General features: G+C 41.1%; 1 protein-coding gene across 4 annotated transcripts in view; it reads right to left on the reverse strand.

Annotated features, from left to right (window-relative positions):
- Positions 1-11513: 11513 nt before the first annotated feature.
- The window catches only part of DGLUCY (D-glutamate cyclase), a 31198-nt gene continuing 24065 nt past the window's right edge, over positions 11514-18646 (reverse strand). For 2 of the 4 annotated variants that reach the window (XM_066607560.1, XM_066607559.1), the window contains exons 11-13: positions 16727-16846; positions 16146-16297; positions 11514-13474 (exon numbers count right to left, since the gene is read on the reverse strand). In XM_066607560.1, the coding sequence (XP_066463657.1) occupies positions 13331-13474; positions 16146-16297; positions 16727-16846 (416 nt within the window). In that variant the 3' untranslated portion in view covers positions 11514-13330. Of the gene's footprint in view, positions 13475-16144; positions 16298-16722; positions 16847-18646 lie in introns of those variants that run through there. The other 2 variants (XR_010793183.1, XM_066607561.1) reach the window with 2 other exon arrangements.

Consider the following 18646-nt stretch of genomic DNA (forward strand, 5'->3'; position numbering starts at 1 on the left):
CATTAACGTAGCTGTCTGAGAGCTTGGTTTTTCATGGGACGAATTGTATTTTCAATGGTACTAGGTATTGTACTATATAATGTACTGAGAAACGTAAGTGGAGTAAAATGGAACCCCCCTCCCCCCACCCGAAATTCCACCATCTTCGGGAGGGCCTTGTTTCTATAGCGTACACACTGCTGAAAAAATGACATGATAAACGTATTCTATTGGTCAGTTTGATTGCTACGATACCAAATTTATATAGTTTTTTGTTTGCTGTACCACTTTTAAAATATATTTGAAAAAAAGTAAATATTTTCTGCAGCCTTCTTCTGAAAACCATAACTTTATTTTTCAATCAACATAGTTGTGCAAGGGCTCATTTATTACAGGACGTCCTGTAGTTTCTAATGATACCATTTCAGAGTATAGATGACTTTTTTGATCGCTTTTTATTACATCTTTTTCTTAGGGACAAAACAGGGACAAAAAAGCGCAATTCTGGCATTTTTTCCTATGTTCACCGCGCTACTTTGATCAGACTTTTATGGACGCAGCGATACCAAATTTTACAAGGGCAGCTAAGTCCTAGTTCAGACTACAAGGAGTTTACTGCAAGGACCTTACAAGCTAATAAAATTAAAATATAACTTTTATTAAATAACTAAGTTTAAAAAGAACAAAACACACATAAACGGTCGAATGAGGAGTTATGATACAAAAGCCACCTACGTATAGTGACCAATAAAGTTTGAGTCATACGATAAGGCTCAACTTATGATACAAGAGCACTTGCCACTGATGTATTATGACCAATGAGATTTGAGTCATACAATAAGGCTCGACTGATGTTAATCATTGGTCATATAACATGAAAAAGGTAATTCAGTCTGATATATGTCAGATCATACAATTGGTCTGACATCTAAGCGTGTGTCGTATGGTAGAAAGGACTGACACGCGGTAAATTACTCATAAAGAAAAAGCGCGTTACCCTACGCGTTTCCCCCACCTAGTGGGTTCCTCAGGGGTTTCAATACGCTAATCCCAATTGGTATATTGGGTTGTGGCTAAGATATTAATTATTAATGAGACCACATACAAGTCCCGGATTGATAATCAAATAAAAAAAAAACGCTAGGACTGACATGTCGCCGTTTTTTTTTTTTATTTGATTTCAGTTCTGTGTCCTAATACAGGGGCCAGCTCCCCTAAGCAATTTTCTTAGGTAGCATCTATCTGCTAACTTATTTATCTGAGACAGCAATCATCTGCTAGGTAGCTGGCTGAGAAATCTTTAGGACCTTAGGGACTGTATATCTTGACTATATCATACGGCTTATGGGTTTGGGGCACATTACCCTGCCCTAATCTTGTACTCTGAGGGTAGTTATGTTCTTTAAATGACCACAGTTGCGATTATTGTTACGCTCTGGGTCATTTTAGTAATCTGTCTTAAAATACAGTGCACTATAATTTTTGGCTGCACTTCATCTTTAACTCTTGAGACCGCCAAGTCCAGGATTATCAATCCAGGACTTGTATGTGGTCTCATTAATAATTAATATCTTAGCCACAACCCAATATACCAATTGGGATTAGCGTATTGAAACCCCTGAGGAACCCACTAGGTGGGGGAAACGCGCTTTTTCTTTATGAGTAATTTACCGTGTGTCAGTCCTTTCTACCATACGACACACGCTTAGATGTCAGACCAATTGTATGATCTGACATATATCAGACTGAATTACTATTTTCATGTTATATGACCAATGATTAACATCAGTCGAGCCTTATTGTATGACTCAAATCTCATTGGTCATAATACATAAGTGGCAACAGCGATACCAAATGTTTTTCTCTGTTTAAATCATTTTATTATAAATATAGCAAAAGGTTTTTTTTGCTAAAACTTTAATTACCTTTTATTTTAATACTTAGACTTTTTAAAACTGATTTTTACACTTTATTTTAGTCCCCAAGGGGACAAGAACTTGCAATGGTTTGATCATTCCTGCAGTATAATGTAATACTATGGTATTACATTATACTGTGATCTGAATCTATCCAGCGATGCTTTCAGAAAGCCCCCAGCTGTCATGGCAACCGCACAGCACCCTGTGATACTTTTTTTTTGCAGGATGAGTTTGGTGACATTTTGGGGCACATATATGATTTTTTTATTGCTTTATATTCCGTTTCTTTGGGGAATTGGATGAACGAAAAAAAAGACAAGATTCTGGCAAAGTATTCTTATGACATAAAAGGATTTTGGGAGTATGTCAACAGCAAAAGATAAGTCAAAGATGCTACAGAATATTTACTGGATGAAAATGGTGATTTAGTTAAAAAACTTTTAAATTCCTATTTTGTATCTGTTTTCTCTCAGAAAGTAAATGTAATAACTAATCTTCTCTGTGCTATTGGCCCCCTGAACACAGGCGGAAATTCTGCGGCGGGATTTCCTGCAGAATTTCCGCTCATGGAAGCTGCCATAGGATTGCATTAGAGAACGCAATCCTAGGCAGACGGCCGCGATTTCTCCGCGTAAATCACACGCAGAAAACAAATCAAGGCATGCTCTATTTCTGTGTGGGTCTCACAGAGGCCCGCATAGAAATGTCACTCCCCGGCCGCCGCCTCCACTCTGCGCATGCGCCGGCTGGCCAGCAGCCGGAACATCAAAGAGCCGGAGCCGCGGGAGAGGTGAGCGCCGCACTTGTCCCTGCAAGGGCTCAGGTCGGGTCTCGCTGCGAGAATTCTCGCAGCGGGATCTGACCCGGCCGTCTGCAGGTGGCCTATTGGAGAAATAAAAGAATGCAGGCTATCTATAAGCAGAGAGATGGTGAGGGAACACTTAGCTAACATAAATGAATTCAGGTTTTCAAGCCCAGATGAATTACATTTTAGGATACTGAAGGAAGCAGTAGAGGTAATTGCTGAACCACTCACCGTAATCTTTGAAAATTCCTGGAGAACAGAAGTCCCATTAGATTGGAGAATAGCAAATGTTGGCCCTATCTTCAAAAAAGGAAAAAGATGAAGGACCCAGGAAACTACAGGCCTGTGAGCCTGACTTCTATACTGGAAAAGATCTTAGAACAAATTATTAAACAGCATGTATGCAAGTACTTGGATGAGAACGGAGTAATTAACCAGAGCCAGCATGGGTTTGTAACAAACATGTCATGCCAGACTAATCTAATTTCTTTCTATGACAGAATCACTGACTGTCAAGTGCTTTACTAAAGTCAAGCTATACTATATCTACTGCATTTCTCTGATTAACCCAAAATATCTCATACCATCCCTAATGAAAAATTACCAAATATGGGATTGACAAGGCAACTGTTAGTACTCCTTCACACTATTGAAAAAAGCATGCGGTTTTGAAAACAATGGGAGAACACTGTGACCTCCTGCTGTGGCTGTGACAGCTGCAGCAGGAATTAAGGGAACCCCAGTAGGGATGCAAGGCTATTTCCATGTGAAAACGCCTTGCATCTAGGGGTTTTCATAAGGATTGCGAGGGCGATATCAGGCTATGAATCACGGCTCGATATTGCCCTTGCCAGTAGGAGCCCTTAGGTGGATTCAAAACCGACTGAGTGATCCTACTCAGAGTATTCATAAAGAGCTGCACAACCAATTGGGGTACCACAAGGCTCTGTCCTAGGTCCAGTGTTGTTCAACACTTTTATAAATGACCTGGAGGAGGGAATTAAGGGGAAACTGATCAAATTTGCCGACGACACAAAGCTAAGAAGGATATCTAACACTAGAGAAGAGAGAGTGAGAGGATTCAAAAAGATCTAGAAAAGCTTGCATAGTGGGTGGCGACTAACAGAATGGTATTTAACAAGGAGAAATGCAAAGTCCTATATCTGGGCAAGAAAAATGAAAAAAAAAGCACATACAGAATGGGAGTAATTGGGCTAAGAAGCAGCACATGTGAAAAAGACTTGGGTAAATAAGAAAGACTGAAAAATACCTCTAAAATGCTATCTATTAGATGGCAGCATTCCTTCAAATCACTGTGAATTATAACAAGTCTTTACAATGATTGGGAATATGAAACCAAGTCAGAAGACCATGCACAGCCAGATTGTTTCGGGGCGATTGCCCTTCCTCAGTAGGTTTCTGGTTTAGTCTGTGAGGGGCCTATAACGTGGGTCAGAAGCATGCTCTCCTTGGGGAAAGACTATACCATCCCCTGACTTACTCACCCCCTATGTGTCTTCACACACACTATTTGGGTGCTTCTCCTTAAGGATAGACGACACAGCTTCTGACCAAAGACTTGGGTAGAGCACTTAAGCAGAAAATTATGAGACTCCTGTTTATCCTCATTACAATCCTGTCGTCTCATAACGGACGATTCTGTACCACAGGATTTTCAGTTCCTAAACCAATTGGTTGATGCTAGATTCAAAGATGAAGACATACACATTATTAGGGATACAATTATGAGTCACACTTCAGATATTATTGATACAGATCAGAACCTGTTGTTTCACGAACTATTTTGGTATCCTCAACCTATTAAAAATTCAATCTCTAAAATCTATAGGGCCCTGACACAGAACGACCAGCAAACGCTCCTTTATCCCCCTGATGGGAGACTAAATTAAACACCACTTTTACCGCAGATTAGGTAAAGGAATTCATACATAATTCACATTCGTTTTCCTCCTCCACTAGGTTTCAAGAATTAAATTACAAATCGTCTCCAGATGGTATAAAACCCCAGCTCTACTAAATAAAATAGATCCAAATTATTCCCCCCTATGCTGGAGATACTCAGATAGTATTGGATTGCATAGCCATATTTGGTTTTCATGTTCGCTCCTACGACCATTCTGGGAGGAGATTCAAAGAAAACTTGGTTTTATCTGCAAAAGTAATATTATCCTCCCACCTGAGATCGGCCTCTTAAACATGGATGCTCCAGGCCTCTTAATTAAGTACAAACCTAATCTCTCGATTCTCTTAAATACAGCTAAAATCTTAATCTCCAGATACTCGGTAGACAGTACAATTCCCTCCATTCTAGAGTGGTATAATGAAGTAAACACTATATGCTCCTTTTAGAAGGTCAAAGCAACACGAGAGGGGGACTTAGAGAAGTTCACGAACCTTTGGAACGTCTGGCTCACTTTCTCAAACAGAGACCCTGATCCACCACAAGTCATTAATGCCCCCATGCCATTCGGTCACTTTTATTTTACCATTTGATCGTACTACAAAAATGTTTTATTTTTTGGTACTTTTCATTCTAATGCTTTTTATTGCATTTTCAACAGAGCTGTCATTGTTCCTTGTTGTTCTACAGGATTGAATGATTTACAGTGTGATTCTACTTCCACCTTTGTTGTAACACCACCACCACCATAATGAAAAATAAAGAATATATACAAAAAAAGACTTGGATATACTAATAGAGCACAGCCTGCACATGAGTCAACAGTGTGATGCAGCAGCAAAAAGGCAAACAATTCTGAGATGTATTGGAGAAGCATAGAGTCTAGATCACGTGAGGTAATTATCCCCCTCTACTCTTACTTAGGCAGACCTCATCTGGAATACTGTGTCCAGTTCTGGGCACCCCACTTTAAAAAAAGGACATAGACAAACTGGGGCAAATTCAGAGAAGAGTTACCAAGATGGTGAGCGGTCTGCAAATCATGGCCTATGAATAACAGTTAAAGCATCTGGGAATGTTTAGCTTGCAAAAAAGAGGAGACCTAATAGCTGTCTACAAATATCTAAAGGGCTGTCACACTGCAGAGGGATAAGCCCTATTCTCTTTGCACAAAGAAAGACTAGAAGCAATGGAATGAACTGAAAGGGAGGAGACACAGATTAGATATTAGACAGTGAGGGTAATCAATGAGTGCAACAGGCTACCATGGGAGCTGGTGAGTTCTCCTTCAATGGAAGTTTTCAAATAAAGGCTGGACAGACATCTGTCTGAGATGATTTAGTGAGTCCTGCATTGAGCAGGGGGTTGGACCCGATGACCCTGGAGGTCCCTTCCAACTCTACCATTCTCTGATTCTATGACATTCACTGTACATGATAATTTTCAATTTTCGTCATTATGGATGAGGCAATGATTAAGTGTTTTTTTTTTCAAAACAAAAAGGGAAAAATGCATGGTTTGATTTTTTTTTACTTGAAAAAAAAATATCTTACAAAATGCTTTACTAAACATTTGTTTTACTTTTTATTTAGTCCCAGTAGGGAACAAAAACAGGTGATCCTCTCATTGCATCTACAATACATGGCGATACTTCGTTTTTACAGTGTATTATGTTTGTCAGTTTTACACTGTCAAGGTCTAAAAGGTTTCCGTACATGGTAGAGCTGGGAGTCATTGTTTGGCATCTCAATTACATTATTATAGGAGTGCTGATGAGGTGACCGTGAGAGCCCCCTTCTTCTGTAATCCAATGAGATACCACAGTTGCTACTTAGCATAGTATCTAACGGGTTAAATGCCCTGGATCGAAGATGTGACATCTATGGAACTTGATGCTGTGCAACCAAAGTTACTGTGTAGCCCATAGCCTTGAATCTGTTCTCTCAATGCTGTGATTGTAGCCTCTCCAGTCTATGGACCATTTAATCTGATGCAGTTCATGAAGCCCATTAACCTCCTTATCCACAGGTCAATATACTATAGAATCGTGTGACTTGTGATCCCATTTATTCGGTCAGTTTCATTAGCCCACATTCTGAACACAGACATATCTATATTATACGATTTCCTAGAGACAGAATACACTAACCAAATTTAAAGATTTCTCATAAAAACAGTCATCATGAAATAAAAAAGGAAATCAAGACACACAGAAGTAATGCCCCATTCTGCTCTGGAAGATATGCCATAGTAGTATAGCACACAACCTCTTGATTTTAAATACCTAGAGAAATTACTTTAAACAAGCACCAATGGGAATGGACTTCAATTATGAGACGCAACAAGAAATAAAGACAGGACCTTCAACAAATAAATTAAATGTGCAGCAACAAAAAAACATGAGGCAACAGCACTAACACTCATTTAATAGCTTAATAAAATGCACTGTCCTATGTACTAACCATATAAAATTGCAAGGTTCTTGGTCAAATCCCATGGGCCCATCCACTACGTCCAGGCGACAATTTGCTTTTGGTAAATTCCTAAAGGCTGGTTTACACAGACCAATGATCGCTCAAAGGACAGTTTGAGTGACAGCTTTGAGCGATCATTTTGCATAAACTATTAAGCAGCTACTCAGCTACATAAGTACCAATTAAGTGTGCAAATGAAGCCTTCACTGAGCACAGTTAATAGCCATAGGGCTCTTATCTGTGTTCAGATCCTTTGTTCTTTATGGGGAAACAATGCTATCAGCACTCCCCTGGAGAACTTCTGATAAGAGTGAAGGACGATTTTTAGGTTGGACTGAATTTAATGATCAGCTAGCAGTGCCCGAAAAGTGCACGATGGGCGCACATTTACACGCACCAATTATCGCTAAAACGATGGCCGGCTAGCGAATTTTTAGCGATCATCGGCGGTTACCTTCTGCCTGGCGGTGGGTGACAGGTCGGCCGTGTTCACTCCAGGGGTCCGGTCGGCGGCTGCGGGGCGTCTGGTTGCCATGGAGACACAGCTGGTAGCGTCTCGGGAGCGCGCACGTCGGGCTACAGCAAGCGATGCGAAAAGAGCTGGCGGCCATCTTGGGAAAAAGTTTTATAAGTTGCTGAAACGCTGGAACGGTAAGTAGAAACCAGCTAGGAAAGTAATTTACAGGGGTAATTAGTAATGTATGTTTAATTAGGGGGACTGGGCAAAAAAAAAAATTCACTGCTTTCTCGAGACATCTCCTTTAACTCTAAAGACCCCTTTCTCTAGACTTAAGCCTCAATGGATTTAGCTAACCAGATTATGGGCTCACCAAATGGGTGAATGTACTGCACAACAAAGTGGAAGCAGCTGCTCCTTCACAAATGCAACAAAAAACAAACTTAGCACCTCTGACAAACAAATTAAAAGCAAAGATGCGCATACACCATGGTGCACATACATGTACGCATGCTGATCCGCTAATTCTCAGGGCCACTGTCACTGTGGTCAGCACAGGAAGCAGATCACACTGACCATAGTGCAGCTGTTTTGTGTCGGTACTGCAATACCGACCTGGACTACTGTGCTATGGTCAGTGCTTTCTGCTATCTAAACTGTCCTAAATGACAGCTGCCACCGTGTTAGGTGGGGATTAGTAGAAAAACTAAAGTCCCAGAATACCCCTTAACAGAGGAAATGACAGGGAGAGAATATAAGAGGTGGAACTATGAGTCCCAGCATGTTCATGCCGTTATGTGATAATAGAAGACATTACATGGAGGGAATATAAAAGGTCACACGTTAGATGGAGGGTTAAAGGGCTACACCTTTGATGGTCTACCGCAGGGAAAGTTTAGCTTGGCCTGGATTACATGTCTTCATTAACACCTCACCCCCCAGTTACACCCCTGCATAAGAGTGTTTCATGACGGGTTCCAGGGTGAGAATAAATGGGTTCACCTACATACAGGAGAAATATTAACCAAGGTTAAAGTGAGAAAAGTAAATATGTCTTCTGATTTCTAGCAGGTACATCACATCACTTTGCAAGACAAGTGAGAATAAAAATAAACTGTGTATATGAAGGGTGTAGAAGAAAGATACGGAAAAGCAAAACAATATTATAGCATTCATCCCAGTGGGTTTGTGGAACTTTAATCAATATGGAGGGGAGAGTTAGTGTTCATCAGCCCCATAGGTCGTCAAGAGTAGACTTCAGCATCCCTTCCATGGTGAACTCCCACCTGCCTTTGTCTGCAGAAAACATATAAATCATGGATGATGCTACATGATAGTTCTAATAAACTATCCAATGAGAAAATTTATAGCCATACTGTCAAGTGTTGGGAGGCAAAGTTTAGCCTGCTGGTCCCAGACAGGCGTGTGTGTGCGCAAGTCCATTGCATCATATTTTAGGTATGTTTTTCTGTGCCTGCCTGTGCTAAGTGAAAGATTCATCTAAGTTTCTGAATAGGAATTAAAGGATTATAGTTAAAAATACTCCTTTAATACACAAAGAGGAAAGAACTACAACTTCCAAAATGCCCAGAACAGTACGTGTTAAAGGTGTATTTCGGGAATACGTTGGCGCTATGCAAATTAAGATTATTATTATTGATGACCTACAACATGCGTGGCAGCAAAGAGATGCTATTGTGGTGCTGGGGGCTGAAAAGGGAGATTATTTTGGACTCAATGTGGGCTAATTATTGTGTTGGGGGCACAAATAGGCCTCATGTCCACGGGCGGATTGGATTCTGCATACGGGAGCCCGCAGTGGAATCCGACCCTGCCCACGGCCGAGGACACTGCATAGCTGTCCAGGTCTCTTGCGTACCCATCCGGGTCTTCTATTTCTTTACTGCGGACGTGTTCAGAAGCGCCGTTCGGAGATTTTTTAAACTCTCCTGCGTTCCCACGGATCAGACGGCATCCATTGACTTCAATGGAAGCCGTATGTGTGGGAACCGCATTGAAATGGAGCATGCTGCGATTTGCTTTTCGAACCAGAAAGTCTGCAAAACAAATCTGCATTCTTTAATTCCGCTGTGGATGCCCATGTTTCTCTATGGGCGGCTTGAACTGCGCCTTTTCCCCGCAGGTGCCCCGTAATTCAGTTCCGCCATGGACATTGCGCCATAGGGGCATTCGAGACACCAGCAAGATGAGGAGTTTATGTGCAAAGAAGAGTTGTAACTGAAAGACATCTTTATGGCGGTCTGGACACGGATAGAGAAGAAAAGAAGATAACTGCAGAGGCACAGCATGTATTATAATTCATTTCCAAGGGCACAGTATGCATTATTCATTTCTAGTGCACAGCGTAGGTTAATATTTCTGGTGGCAAGGTGAGTAGCACTATTCAGGAGCTGAAGATAAAGACAGAAAACTCAGAAGAGGCAAAACTTAGCTGAAAGAAGTCATGAAAAATCGGGACCAGATGTAGAAGAAAAGGAAGGATCCCAGAGAACATCACCTGTGAGTCACTCAGTGTCAGTGTATCCTGTCTCTGACTGCGTCACATCAGTATTATCATCATAAGTCTGGTTAAACTACAATTCTCAGCATATTCATACTTTGTTCATCTTAGACTGGAAGTTGTATATTCATATGGTAAGATCTTCTATAGCACACGATAGGTTGCCAATAGTGCTTTGTTATATCAAGTACACCAAAGCATTATTCCAGTGCTAGCCAGGTACTGTATATAAAGTTAACTTTTTTTTTTTTTACACCATTTACCACAAGATTAAATAAGATAAAATCTGAAAGCAAATGCTTGCCTGGACGTGGCAGATAGGCCCACATGTTTTGAGCAAAATATACGTAAAGAACCTTGAATTTTTGAGTTGTTAGTATATAAAAAAGTTATTTATTTTTATTCAGATATAAGTGTATGAGTGTTGTTGCTACATGTTTTTGCTTGTATTGAATTATCAGATGTTCATAGAAACTTCTACAAAACTGAAGGCTGCTTTCACACTACATTGCAGGAGGATTTCCTGACATGTAACTTTGATAGACACCACTATATAGGCATGCAGCAGCATCCATTCATAGGCTACCATTCTTTTACTATATTCCTCCATATCGAACAGTGCACCAGACTATGCGATTCAATAAAAGCAGAAAAAAAACGATATCAACATATGTTGAACAGTCTGTTCTGGCATCAGTTAGGTAAATGGCAGTCTAAGCATACACTTCTACAGTTTTAACAGGCATCGGGAGCATATGGCGAATAAGCACTGCAAAATGCACTGTTAAAGCAGCCTAAGACAGAGAGCCTTTAGGAGTCGGTGGGGGTCCAGACAGGGTGGACTTGAAGCTGAATTTCTGTTTAGACCTTCTGTATGTAAATTCTGCTGCATTAATAGTAGAAGTAAATTGGATGAGATTTTGAAAATCTTGTCAAGCTGCAGAAATAATCTGCACAAAACCTGTGATATTGACAATGCGGTGCGGAATTGAATTCCGCTGCAGAATTCACCACTTCTCAATGAGGGGATGAATTCCACCCAGGAATAGGCAATAACATTTTTTTAGGAAGGCTTTCTGCTGCCGATCTGCAGCGCAATGCCCACTGCGGACATTCCGCTACTAATCAGCCCCTGTGTGGACCCAGCCTTGGGGAAAGCAATAACCCTAAACAAAATTTGCTGCTATCACTTTAATTAGAGGTATTAACTCATTAGTTCTTTGCACACACACCCTTCTGGTGTTGTGTAGTTCCACAGTATTCATGTTAATACATTTCTGTATCATTAGATGCCAGATTAAAAGAATTGACGTTTTGCCATCTACAGATTGCTCTATATCTGCTGATTCTTTTTCATCACTGACGAAGCAAAGTACAAACACACATAAACACAACCATGGATGATTTTTTCCCCCAATATGCAGTAAACAGTTCTTGTGAAAACACAACTTTTATTTTTCATAGCTTATTCATGTCCAATTATGATAATACCAGATAATCTGTCAGTGGCCCTCATTAGCAAAATCATGGCTTACAAAAAGAAGAATACATGTTTTGGAAGAGACTGTTTATGCGACAATATGACAGGATGTGCTAATAAAACTTGGGTGTCTTTAGAACAACAATTGACGTCGCGCCCACGTGTTTTGAGTGCAGTTCTATAACAGAGCTTCCAACAAAGGACAGGATGTGAAACAGTTTTCAGAAGCAGAGCTTTGGTCTATACACAGGAGTACAATAGATTGGCTTCATTTTAAGTCATTTGTGGTTAATTGTTGATTATTCATAGCTTCCAGAAACCTATGTTCCACCAGCAAATTTTTTTTTTCCAGGAAACGGTGTTTGTTTTTCCAAGTTTAGCTGTGGTTCAGTACAGAGGTCTGAATGTTTACTGCCGTTGGTACATCACAGCTGAAAATAAACCACCAAAAAGCAGAAGCATGGCAATTTATTCTACAAAGAGCAAATCTTGTACAATGCAAGTGGAAAGAATGCCATGAGTGCCATGTTTATCCTACCCTACTTGACTACAGGAATAAGCGATTTCATCACTGTTTAATGGAGTCAAATATCAACCTCTACTTGGTGGTCCTATTTGCTATATTTCTGTTTGCTGTCAAGACAATGTAAAATCCTCCTTATGTCCAACTGATGTAGGGGTACGACTGGTTACAAACGATTTGTTTGTAACAATTCTCACAGCTTTGTTTTTCTTAGTTTCTCAACGTAGCAATGTGATAATGTATCCTATACTTGCAACAGTTTATTGTAAGATTCTATTATGCATGTTTTCAGCACAAGGTCAGTGATCCCTTGAGTTCTTCAACTTAAAGAAAGCATCACCTTTAAAGGGGTATCCCACAAAAACATTTATCACCTACCCTAACTCCAAGTCCATCTAATGAATGGAGTGGAGGTGCGAATGCATGATCACCTCTCCATTCACTTTCTATGAAGATAGCCCAGTAACATACTTGGCCATTTCCCTCGATCCCATAGAAGAGAATGGAGCAGTGGTCATGTATGCGCACCATTCCATGCACAAAGGAAACTTTCGATGTGCAGTTTTCTTATAAGGTGTTACTTTGTCCATGTTTCCTCCGACTTGTAAAGTGCTTTGGAATAGGTCGGCGCTACATAAATAAGGATTTGTATTATCATTGTTATGATCTCTTACAGTCTGTAATAGCGCGCCTGCTTGCTAATAGTTGCAGAAGTACTGTGGGAGACAGAAATCACTTACAAGCAGCTATGGCTTCTACAAATTACATACACAACATCCAGTACTGTGTCCGAGAGACCCAGTATAGGCAGGACATAAAGATGTGCTGAGAATATGTGAAGGACAAGTTCATAGCAGTGAGAGCGGAAGGTTATAGTAGATGGGTAGCCACCACAGCGAATGTTGTTCTGTTACAATTAAAATTATTACAGGTAGTAAAGCTGCTCAAACAGTAAGGCCCCCTGTCCACCGCCTGGGAGCAGGGAAGAGAACTGTCAGTTCTCTGCGGTGAGCCTATCTGACAGATAGGCTCGCCGCCGAGAATCGCTCTGATTCTCCGCTCGTGGACAGGAGACTGCGCTTTCCATAGCTACGCTATGGAAAGCGTGCACTGCGTTACCCACAGACGGATTATCACCGTGGGTAATGCAATGCACAATCGCCTGTGGACAGGAGCCCTAAAAGCAAGCAGCAAATCATTAAATGTCTGATATTTTTATATGTCACCTACATCTGACCCAGTGCTAGCCGGTTATCTAACTGTGACCTCCAGAAGCTGCTTGATCATGTCAGAATGGGCATTGTAGAATGGAAGACCATCAACTTCCATGGCCAGATTTCCAGTAACCCCACTACGGATTCCATGATTCACCAGTATTGCCAGAAGTTTTTCTTCCTATAGAAACGTATTGGACAAAGAAGGAAAACAAACAAAAAAGACTGCTTTAAGGGTATATTCACATGTAGCATATATGCTGCTGCATATCTGCATGCGGAAAATCTGCGTTACATTATAAAAGCAACAATGTAGAAGAGATTTCAAAAAACTTCAGCCCCACACTGCATAAAATAGTAACAGTGTAAAATCACCTTCGGTGCAGATTTTAAATCTGCAGCATGTTAATGTATACTGTATACTCTTCAAAGGGCGAGGTGAAATCCACAACAAATTCCTCACGCAGCACATGTAGATTGTGATGCAGATCTACGCCGCTGTGGGAATTCTGCAAACTTCCTCTTCAAAGAATAGGAAAAGATTACTAGGATTATGATACAATATCCGTGAATTCCTGGTTAATTTGCCCCATAACATTTTCTGTAGTTTTTTTTAAAGCACTTTAAAAGCAATAAGGTTTAAGAGGGAAAATAAATGTAAACTATTGTGGCAATTAAAAAAAGAACAGAGAGAATCCACACCAAAGAATAGAGAGAGAACATCTACAATAGTGGGCGCCCTTTGCCTTTCTGTTCTATAGAACATGTTATACATGTATGATTAGTGGGGTATAGCTGGTGGGACAAGTTACCAGTAGTGAGTCAATGATAGCAATTGGCTAACCAGGCGTACAGTTGTTTCTTGTGGGGCTCAATGTCTCGACTGTTGTCTAACACTTCCCATCTCAGCTGACACACTATAAAAATAAATCAGTTTATAGCCCAGACTAAAACTTAAAGGGGTTAAACAGTTATTGAGGCTAGGACTTCAATAGTTTATAACTGAACAACTTCTTTAATAAGAACCTGTCAGCTACTTTGAGCCCTTTGAGTCCAGGTATGTAAGTTTTATACTTGCCTTTCCCCCATTATCAGCACTCAAACCTGCTACAGCAATGCACTGAGGTGTGTGCAAAGTAGTCCTCCCATTTTATTAATACAATGGGAGAACTACTTAGCAGGCGGCTCAATACACTGCAGAGGTGGGTTTCAGCATGGATAACAGGGAAACAGCAGGCAAAGTAAAGCCCCATTTACACTGAAAGATGATCGGTTGAAAAATCGCTCAAACGACAGTTTGAGTGACCGTTTTGAGCGATCATCTTTACATAAACTCTTAAAGGGGTGGTCCCGCGCCGAAACGGGTTTTTTTTTTATTCAATAGGCCCCCCGTTCGGCGCGAGACAAACCCAAGGGATGGGTTAAAAAAAAAAAAAAAAAAAAGGTTTAGTACTTACCCGAATCCCCGCGCTGCGGCGACTTCTTACTTACCTTACCAAGATGGCCGCCAGGATCTTCACCCACGATGCACCGCGGGTCTTCTCCCATGGTGCACCGTAGGCTCTGTGTGGTCCATTGCCGATTCCAGCCTCCTGATTGGCTGGAATCGGCACACGTGACGGGGTGGAGCTACGAGGACCAGCTCTCCGGCACGAGCGGCCCCATTCACCAGGGAGAAGACCGGACTGCGCAAGCGCGTCTAATCGGGCGATTAGACGCTGAAATTAGACGGCACCATGGAGACGGGGACGCCAGCAACGGAGCAGGTAAGTGAATAACTTCTGTATGGCTCATAATTAATGCACGATGTACATTACAAAGTGCATTAATATGGCCATACAGAAGTGCTGAACCCCACTTGCTTTCGCGGGACAACCCCTTTAAGTAGCTAATTAGCTACTTAAGAGTTAAATGAAGGCAGAGTGGGACACCATTGACAGCTCCGAGAACAGCAGCTGCATTGTATATGCAAACAGCTGCTTTGTTCTCGAAGCTTTCAGCTGGTATCCCTCTGAGAAGTCCGAGCGGGATACCAGCTGGAAGAATGCTATCAGCGGTATCCCGCTGAGAACTCAGCGTGCAGCGCTGATGAGAGTTATCGCTGACTTTCAGCTTGCTAAAAATCAGCGATGAACGAATAGTGCACGATGGCAGCGCATTTAGACAATGCTTATCGCTCAAAAGATGTGTCTAAATGGGCCTTAAGTATAAAACTTGAATCCCTGGACTCAGCGGGTCAGCTACTTTGTGACCATAAGCTTAGCGTATAGGGCTCAAAGTAGCTGACAGTCTCTTTAACTTCCTTTTATAAATATATACATTATAAACTGTGCAGGCAATAGAGACAATAACCGCTAAGCTAAATGAAGAGACTGTAACCATAAAGCCTGGAGCCCTCACTGAGAGACTGTTTCTTGATCCTGCAACTGCAAAATTCTGTGCCTTATATGGACTCTGAAACCATTATGCTTTGTGCCTCCTATGGAATAAACTATTCCTTAAGTTACCGCTGGTGTCCGTCTCAGTTTCTATGCTATCCTTGAGTGGGCCCCACACTTACAGATACAATGGCTTGTTTTAGATCTGGCTTACAGTAAAAACAAAACAAAAAAAAACCATATGCATAAGATCTTGCAAGAAATTTTAATTATGGCAGGAGATGCTGACTCTTTTGTTGCTCAAGAAGTCAGGCAGCTTCAAAGTTAAAATAAAATACGAAAACAAGTAAAGAAAATGCAAGATTGTAACTGAATGTATACCCGATGTGCAATATGCTCTTCCACTTTTTCTACCAATGTGCTCTCCAAGTATAGAGTAAATGGGAATACTGTATAATTCAAAGGGAATATTACCTTTTCGATAGTAGGGAGTGAGGAAGTCCAGGTCTCATGTTCTAACAATTCTGTGAATCCAATTGCCTTTCTCAAGTAACGTTCATGAATTTCACAGGCATTCAAGAGGTATAAGGCGCAGGATATGGCATAACCTCCCCAGTTGGACACACCTAGGGTATAAATAAAGTCAACTCTGTCCAACTGAATGAGGAAGTGCAGCAAAGGAAGGATGCTATTAAAACAATTGTTTTGTCACCCACATTAAGAGAAAACAAGAATCGTGTAAAATACAACCAATTCATAGGATTACACTTATCAATACACTGACTGTCACCAGGCTTACCTTGAGTACTAAACTGCAACTTTATAGTTAAAGATGTACAACCCTCCACTTAAACTACATTTGCCATTCAAGGGTTGGGGGCTGAGTGAGCAAAGGAGAACTATAATAAAGTCTTTTAAGAAGTCACCCAGCTTTTCAGAAGCAGGCATGACTAAACAACTACTGAACAGAAACTGCTTAGTAATTTGAAATAAGAGAGAGGACTCTTTTTATAGAGTGCTCTTCAACAGTCAATAAAAGAAGGCAACTTACTGACCAGCGATCACTGTGAAGTCTGCAGCCACATCACACGCAATAGTGTCCCCATTTCTAATATATTTCTTCACAGACTCCTTCACTTTGCCTGTTCCCAACTCATTTCCACCATCTCCAACCCCTGTAAAGTACAAAGATTGTATTTGGTTATCTTGGAAGGACTGTAAGAGGGTCATAGTTTGGGTGTGACCTAGGACCCCTTAACATGGTATCCCATTTAAGGATGGTGCAGTGACTTACATGAAATCAGCAAAGTTTAGTTTGAAACCTACAAATAAAACTAAACAATGGGATCATAGACTACCTTAAGCACAATAATGTTTATTGATAGTGTAAACAAATCATTAAAACACTGTACAATTTTTCAGATATTACAAGTACTTGCATTTTAGTGGATGAATTTTGTAATATCTGCAATATTGGGAATTAGTGCAATCCATATGGGTTACATGTCATGGCTATGTGATATAGGTATTTCTGAAAACATTACAAGTTTTCTCTACGTCCAGTAAGCACATACAATATAAACTGTTCCATGGTGTATTATAACTGAATTATACATACACAGTATTTCTTTGGTAATTCTCTTGTATCCCTACATGTGCAGTTCTTTGATAATCTCAATTCCTCTGTGAGTACAGTATTTTAATGCTTATATTATCAATAAAGATTATTGCACTTAACGTAGTGTAGGAGTCCATAGTTTTTTTGTAGGTTCCTGTAATTTTCGGAGTAACTACCATACGTATTTTGATAGCAGTAAGAGGGTGCTTTGATAGGTTTTCACGATGTACCTAGACTTAATACAATTTGGTATGGTGGTGGAATTAAAAGTTCAACTTGAACAAAAGTTTACTCAGATTGAGGTGACTATCATAGTTGTTACAGTCTCAAACAGAGAGCACAATCTTGGCATTTATATACAGAACTATAGCACAGAGGTTGTCGGTTATCGGTAGCAACAGAACAGTCTTTAAGTACAGTTCTCAATGTAACTTTCACAAGCGATTGCAAATATTAACGAGAAGATTTTCTTATTACTGGCCACAGTATAATTCACATTACACATTCACATGGCCAGCATACACAGTCCGCAAACAATTAACATCAGGCAGGGACAGGGCTTGGCAGGCAGGCTGGGTCATGGTCTCAGGATACTCACTTAATCTAGGGCAACGAGGCTGTAGACCGTAAAATGAGCCACAACCTTGTGAAGTACCTGGGACAACCTCTATTCATGGAGCATTCAGTCCAGCAGCCCCAATCGGATAAAGCAATCCAGAGCAAAGTTCACGCCATAGGCAGTTTTCTGTAACCACCCCATCGGATATCAGAGTCACTAACCCTTTGGGCAGACCCAACCAACAATTGATCGATATTAGTGTATCTTGACGCCACCAGGAATTCCTGTTGGATTCCAGATTGACAGGGGGTGATGCCCACTGATGCTGATTGGCTGCAGTGCTGTGAATTCCTCAGGTCCTGCAAGGGCACTAAACTTATGTACTGTAAGTAGGGCTTGTGCCTTCCCACATCATAATTTCAGCACAGGTGTTAGGGAGGGAGCGCCCGTCACGGAACCAGAGGTGGACGCCGTCACCTATCACTGCGGCAGCGGCCGTATTCTCAGGTTTCTTTGGTGCAGCGGCTGTCAGGGGTCACAGCGGTAGCCGGCATCAGCCACCAGAGAGGCAGACGACATTTTCTGAGGTGTAACGGTGGGGAACGCCCATCAAACCCCTTTACTCCTGTCAAACCCCTAGCTTCCGGTGGCGCCAAGCTGCTCTAATACCCCATTGATCCCATTGCTGCTCACTAGCTCAGGACACATGTGCAATGGCTCTGCAGCACTCTGCACAATACACTCTCTGACTATCTTGATAACTCATCGCGACATGTTCCGAGCTGCAACCTTACGTAG

This window comes from Eleutherodactylus coqui, chromosome 6 (assembly GCF_035609145.1).
Source record: "Eleutherodactylus coqui strain aEleCoq1 chromosome 6, aEleCoq1.hap1, whole genome shotgun sequence".
NCBI classification, from domain to species: domain Eukaryota; kingdom Metazoa; phylum Chordata; class Amphibia; order Anura; family Eleutherodactylidae; genus Eleutherodactylus; species Eleutherodactylus coqui.